Source organism: Ruditapes philippinarum, unplaced genomic scaffold, assembly GCF_026571515.1.
Source record: "Ruditapes philippinarum isolate M1 unplaced genomic scaffold, ASM2657151v2 ctg1551_1_1_1_1, whole genome shotgun sequence".
NCBI classification, from domain to species: Eukaryota; Metazoa; Mollusca; class Bivalvia; order Venerida; family Veneridae; genus Ruditapes; species Ruditapes philippinarum.
Window position 1 is genome coordinate 590,450 of NW_026866382.1, and position 7,431 is coordinate 597,880.

At 33.2% G+C, this 7,431-nt stretch overlaps 1 protein-coding gene across 1 annotated transcript; it reads left to right on the top strand.

The window, feature by feature from the left end:
• The first annotated feature begins 241 nt into the window (after positions 1–241).
• LOC132732352 (solute carrier family 25 member 35-like) lies at positions 242–7,137 on the top strand. The gene is made up of 6 exons (XM_060718767.1): positions 242–358; positions 2,649–2,716; positions 3,219–3,462; positions 5,142–5,256; positions 5,565–5,668; positions 6,646–7,137. The coding sequence occupies exons 1-6, from the start codon at positions 278–280 to the stop codon at positions 6,976–6,978; spliced, it is 945 nt and encodes a 314-aa protein (XP_060574750.1). The 5' UTR covers positions 242–277; the 3' UTR covers positions 6,979–7,137.
• Positions 7,138–7,431: the final 294 nt, after the last annotated feature.

The window sequence follows — 7,431 nt, forward strand, 5'->3', positions numbered from 1 at the left end:
TAAACACTAATGTATCAGTTTATTTGAGAATCCTTATAAAACTGAAAAAGTTTTATATGTAATGTTTATTTAATTAACTGCTTATGTTGTTAATTGCTAAATCGTGAATAGTCTGCTGAAGTTTTGGCTATTATATTTTTTAAGTTAATAATATTGGCTATTATTTTATTTGAGCCAGTGTTAGCCCTGATAACACATATGTATCTATATTACTTATGTTTGTGATCATTTTACTTTGTTTTTCTATTTAAGGTATTAATGTGTGCAGTAATACATCATGGAAAAATCTCACCTGATGGAATTTATGTGTGGTGGTTTGGCTGCATGTTGTGCCGGAATGTTCACCAATCCACTTGAGGTAATTTTTTAGACTTGTCGTCTTGACTCAGTTGAGGCATTATGAAAGACCAGTTTTCATGAGGTGATTCAAGTCTATGCATGTCTCCATGTCATGGTTCAGAACTGTTCACTATTTAGGGAAGATGATGTGTAAACAGCCGGATAGCTCAGTTGATAGAGCCGGGTTCAAGTCTCAGTCAGGCTGCACATTTTTCTCACCCATTGACATTTGGTGCCCAATGTGGAACCATAGTTGGTATAAGCTCTGAGTCCAATTACACATTGCTATATGTACCCGTTAGAAATACGAGGACAAATTAAATTTCAATATAGCGGGGGAGTATGTCACGGTTCAGAACTGTTCACTATTTAGAGGAGATAGTGTGTACTGAGCTACATGTATCTGGCTGCTTACACATATCATTTCCCCTAAATAGTGAACAGTTTTGAACTGTGACATCCATTTCTGTTGGAGTATCAATATTAGTCCCCTACCGGTTTACCGGAGTGGACTTTAGGTTTACTGTCCGTCTGTCCGTCCGTCTGTCTGTCCGAGCAAACATTTGATATTTATGAGCTTCATTCCGTAGTTAAATAAAGAACAAAAGCTCATAAAATTCAAATTAAGAGCTATTTTTTTGATTTTATGAGCTGATTTTGCTTATGGACTTTGGTCCAGGTGTAGTTTATGAGCTGATTTACCTCTTAAATATCAAAAGTTGGTACGTCCGTCCGTCCGTCCGCAAAACTGGATCCCGCAATAACTTGAAAAGTACTGAAAATATTTTTATGAAACTTGGTATATGGATAGATGGCAGTATGGAGATTATGCACGTCTTTTTCTTTTCTTCCTATGTTGAAAATTCTGGTTGCTATGGCAACAAATAGGCTGAAAATATGGCAAATTTTACACATAAACTGGATACAGTGATAACGCAAAAAGTACTGGAAATATTTTTATGAAACTTGACATATGGGTAGATGGCAGTCTTGAAATTATGCACGTTTTTTTTCTTTTCTTCCTATGTTGAAAATTCTGGTTGCTATGGCAACACATAGACTGAAAATATGGCAAATTTTACACATAAACTGAATCCAGTGATAACTCAAAAAGTACTGGAAATATTTTTATGAAACTTGACATATGGGTAGATAGCAGTCTTGAGATTATGCATGCCTTATCTGTTCTTCCTATTTTGAAAAAATATCAGTTGCCTTGGCAACAAATAGGCTTAAAACATGGCAAATATAACAATATTTGTGATTAGTCAAAAAGAGCTGAACATTTTTATGAAATTGCATCTTTAATTCAAGAGTTATCTCCTCTTTAAGCATTTTGCTTTTAAAATGTTATATTTTGGTGACAGGGATGTTTCAAATATTAACTTTAGAGTGTCTTTCAGTCCATCTGTCTGTCTGTTCATAAAAACTGTATCCTGTGATCACTTTTAAAGAACTTTTCCAACAAATTTTTTTAAAATAGAGAAAAATTGAAACATTAGTGAATGGCCAATGGCCCTTCAGAATGTTGATGGGGTTCTAACCGGTAGGGGACTTATGGATTGCTTGCAATACTATGATTATTGCTTGTTCTATATAGCATATTGTTGTTTCACATCAAAAAAAAATACAATGTACCTTATATTATCTTATTCTAATACATGCTAAAAGGGTTCGGCATTACATATGAATACAGTTAGTTATATTTTCTAAGATACACTTCCCCTTCAAAACTTGATGTAAAAGTTACAGATGGATCTTAACTCTAATCCAGTACAAAACTTTTAATTTGTACTCTTTTTTACTATTTGAAAAAACTGTATATAAGTAATTGGACACTTTAACAACAGTTATTCTCCAAAATGTGACACAAATTTATCCATATTTTTGTTCTTGATTAGTGCCATTAAATACTACAGACAATGTTGTAGTAATGAAAAAGCCATTTTGTTAACAATTTCCTCCACCGACAGGTTATTAGGAAAATGACAAAATGCTATATGTACATGATGTTTTGTAACACATCATACTGTGAATTAAACTTTGGCATTACAATTATGGGTATCCCATTTCACCCAAGGGCTTTTTTCTTTCTATAGCAGGGGCTGTTTCAGGGTGGCTTCTGTAAAGAAAAATTCTTTAAAATCATGCAGGTTTCCCCAAAACTTGAATTGACATCTGGTTTTTACTTCCTCTTATAAAAAAAACCCCAAAGAACAAAAAAACATATTATTTTCCCCTAATATCAGGAGAAGGGCTGCTTCCCCAGCCTGTGATAAAAAGCCCTAAGTAAAAATATTTCTTTTCAGGTTGTTAAAACAAGAATGCAGCTTCAAGGGGAGTTAATGAAGAAAGGACAGTATACAGTTCATTACAAGTAAGTAATTTGTGGTCACTATTTCTGTAACTAACAACATAAACAAAAGATTTCAGGATTCTTTGCTTGGATTATAACTGACAACTGTCATCATATGCAGCTAAATTTTTTGACTCACACTTAAAGGGCCTGGGCAAATTTTGTTTGAGAGATTGGTAATTCGAGTCTACCAAGGTTGACAGTGGTTTTTCTCACTTAATTGCGAAGATGCCTTACCCTCTTGATTTTGGGAAAAAGTATTGCTTAAATTTGCAAATTTTAAAGTAAAAAAAAAATACGCCATTTAAAAAGGGGAGATAATCATGAAAATTATGTTTGCAAAGTTATGCCCACTTTTTTACCTTTCTTTTCTTTAACTATCAAACACTGAGAAAAATGGAATGTGTTGTCCATGGACAGGTCTTGTTTAGTTTAGATTGGTTGAAACATATTTTTTTAAGTTGGTTTATAGAACAAATCCTAATCACTTTTTATTATCATTTGTTTTATTTTTTTATTATAGGAATTCATTCCATGCCTTTTACACTATTGGTAAGACAGATGGAGTTTTGGCTCTTCAAAAAGGACTGGTACCAGCCCTATGGTACCAAATGTTTATGAATGGGGTCCGCCTAGGCACATATCAAGTTATCATTAACATGGGGCTGACCAAAGATGAGAATGGGAATGTTAAATGGGCTCGTAGTGTGCTGGCAGGAGCATTCTCTGGTTGCCTAGGTGCAGCTGTAGGAAGTCCATTCTATATGGTAACCAGATGATACCTTTCTAAATACTAGTACAGTGTAACCTCTGCAAAGTGGCCCTTACGGAACAATAACCTTGTCACAACAAGGGTACCAGATTTTACCGAAGTAAAAGAACCTCCACTGATGTCTGAAAGCCTAAAAAAATCAAATTTAAATATTTTACATAGATCAGCTTGGGCACTTTAAACAGAATTGATAAATATAATCAGAAATAGATTGAAAATTGTATTTTTGTGCTATATCATTATATGAGTGAAAAGCATTATAATGCTTTTCAAATTTAGGGTCTTGTCTCACAGTTAAAGTAATCACTATGGAAAAAAGAAGTAAGCAAATGATCTGAAATTTTTCACACAAGCTATAAAATAATAATTGGTTAAGATCTTCATCGAATGTAACATTAATCTCAAAAAATTATTTCCAGTTCCATTATGCCAAAAAGCCTCAGTGGAGTCCCTTTAACAATAACAACAATAAGCTTAACCTTTCTACAGCAACAATTCTAAGTTACCACCCAAATCTTTGTCTTATAAATGGTGTTGTTTTGCAGAGATTGTACTGTACCATTTTGTCTTGAGATACTATATTTCAGCATACAGAATGCATATAATCTCATATTCCACATAATTACGAAACATCGATAGTTATACTCATTTGCCCGTTTATGCCTGAAATAACGCATATAGAATACATGTAATCTCATATACATGTACTACAAAATTACGAAAAGTTTGTAGTTCTACCCATTTGCCAGTTTGTGCCTGAAATAACACACTTTGTTGGTGTGAAATAAAACCCAATAAAAATATGTAACACATAATGATAAAGAAATATTTTCATCAGTGTAAATGTAAAATGGTGCAATAAACGCTGATATTTTGTAAACTTTATGAGTATTGAATGTTTGTATTCAATTGAAGAAAAGATTTGTTTGATATCTGAAACATAATGAATATTATATGTTATCATTTTTAGTATGTTATATAATGTTACCCCAAAGTTAGTTTATGACAATTGATAATGGTATTTTTATTATAACAGTTAGAGTTATGAATGACAGCAGGTAGAGCTATATAACAGCAGGTAGTTATATGACAGCAGGTAGAGTTATATGACAGAAAGTAGAGTTATACGACAGCAGGTAGAGTTATTTGACAGAAGCTAGAGTTTTATGGCAGAAGGTATAGTTGTATGACAGCAGATATAGTTATATCACAGTATGTGTAGTTATATTACAGTATGTAGACTTGTGTAACAACAGCAGGTAGAGTTATATGGCAGCAGGTAGAGTTATATAAAGTATGTACAGTTATATCAGATTAACAACAACAGAGTTATTTGACAGTATATACAGTGTGACAGTAGGTAGTTATATGACAGCAGGTAGTTATATGAAAGCAGGTAGTTATATGACAACAGGTAGAGTTATATGACAGAAGGTATAGTTATATGACATCAGGTAGTGTTATATGACATCAGATAGAGTTATATGACATCAGGTAGAGTTATATGACATCAGGTAGAGTTATATGACATCAGGTAGAGTTATATGACATCAGGTAGTGTTATATGACATCAGGTAGTGTTATATGACATCAGGTAGTGTTATATGACATCAGGTAGAGTTATATGACAACATGTAGAGTTATATGACAACAGGTTGAGTTCTATGTATTCAGGTGAAGACACACCTTCAGGCCAGGGCTAACCAGGCTATTGCTGTGGGAACACAACATCCACATGATTCCATGATGAAAGCATTCACGGCTATCTTCAAACAACACGGAGTTTTAGGTACAATATAATATATTTAACTGTGAAAAAGATAATTATTTCAGCTCAAATGTGATTTAAAGCTCAGAGCTTCTTTGAACTAGCCTCTAGTGTACTTCATGGACATGGGCTCAAACCTATGATCCCTTGGTTGACTCTGGATCAGAAACTATTACCTTACCGAGACCATCTCTTTTTGTGATGATTTAAAGGCTATTTATCAAGTGAGGATGACTTTATTGAAGATTTACAAAATGATTGTGGGATGTTATCATAGTATACTGGTTGTATTTAATGCTTATACTACATACTATATTTGTATATTAAAGGTTTATGGCGAGGTACAACAGCGGCTGTGTCAAGGGTAATGGTCGGATCTGCAGCTCAACTTTCAACATTCAGCACTGCTAAAGAATATATTGTTAACTTAAAGGTACTGTCAAGTATATTTCATCTCAACATCGCTTTTCCCTTTAACTTAAAAGTACAGTGCCACACACCGCTGTGGGTTTGAATCCGGACAGGGACTTTGGTTTCTTTCATATGAGGAAGCTATCCACCTAGCTTATGAAACATCAGTGGTTCTACTCAGGTGCCCGTTCGTGCCTGAAATAATGCATGGAAGGGCGCCTGAGGTCATCCTCCAACAGTAAAGCTGGAATCTCGCCATATGAACTATACTGTGTTGGTGTGACTTAAAATCTAATTAAACAAACTTTAAGGAACAGTCACCTATCATTCTGACATGGCTTTTCTTGATTTTTTTGTTATCTGGATCAAATTTAGAAAGTCTTGATCAATAAATTATGTTACATTTGTACCTTGTCCTATGTGAAATTCAAATGAATATATGCTGAATAATAATTTAAAATTAAACTACACAAAGTAAAAGTTTTAGTGGTGTATTACCAAGTTGTTCTCACTGTGTGCTTATCATACACATCTTCTTGAAAGTTAAATATCTGTTACTTGTTTAAATTTTTTACACAAAGAATAGCTCGTAAAATAATCAGATAATAGCTTTAATAAAACAAAACAAAAGTACTAAGCTTTTCTTGTAGTTTTTAAAAAGGTAAATACATGGCTTATATAATTATGGTCTATATGTTTTAATTGATCGACCTTTTTCAATGGTCCTGGCCAGTGTGATTTAACGAGAGTCGACCGTAGTTCATAAAATTTATACTTTTGTCATTTAATATGCTTTTAAGTCTTAATTATGTTTCCTAGTACACTATAATCATAGATGACTGCAGCTTCTTTTTTAAAAGTGATTTTTATTTTTAAATTAATCAGCTGTTTTTGTTTGATTTTGAGAAAAATAGAAGATTCTATTTATAAAGAATTTTTGTACATACTTACTCTTAAGTCAGATCACCACTAAGGCAGGATTTGTTTTGTTTATTTCAGTTTTTTGAAGAAAACAGCGTGTTTAACTCGTTGTTAGCTAGTATCAGTGGTGGTTTTGTTGTGGTGGCGTGTATGACGCCATTTGATGTCGTGTCAACACGTATGTACAATCAACCAGTTAATCAACAAGGATTTGGGACAATGTATCGCAATGTGCCTGACTGTTTCATAAAAATATTTCGTAAGGAAGGAGTATGGGGATTTTATAAAGGCTGGGGACCATCATTTTTCAGACTGGTTCCCCATACTGTACTTAGCCTTGTGTTCTGGGACCAATTAAGAATTTTACATCATAAGTTAACAAAGGAGGATGATTCAGTGGTAGGAAGTTGAAACTGGTATATGTGTCTAGTGAAATATCAAATTATATCAAAATATCAGGGAGATATTTTATATACATGTATATCTCACTATATGCTCAACAAAATTTCTAAACATTTATAGTGTAAAATTGTTTACTGTATTGAAACCAACAAATTTTTGGCCCCGTATTTTCTTACAATTGAATTCCATGAATTTACAACCCCACAAAATTGCCTTTTTAAGATGAAAATGATACTTTTTGTTTTACTATCAAAGTTTGATTTATGAATTATGACTTTCCAGCATTGAGTTTGAATTTAATGCTGAAGTTTATTTTAATGAAATAAAACTTGGTTGTCAATCTCAAGAAACCCTTCCCCCACCCTCCAAAAATTTGTGTGTTTTACACCGTTAACGTTTAGAAATTTTGTTATGTACATGTATATCAGTGATTGCGAGAAATTCATGCATTTTTTTTTCAAC

Coding starts and splice junctions, on each gene's coding strand:
- LOC132732352 (XM_060718767.1), top strand. CDS start 278: ATGGAAAAATCTCACCTGATGGAATTTATGTGTGGTGGTTTGGCTGCA. Junction 359..2,648: donor TGTTCACCAATCCACTTGAG/GTAATTTTTTAG, acceptor ATTTCTTTTCAG/GTTGTTAAAACAAGAATGCA. Junction 5,669..6,645: donor AATATATTGTTAACTTAAAG/GTACTGTCAAGT, acceptor TGTTTATTTCAG/TTTTTTGAAGAAAACAGCGT.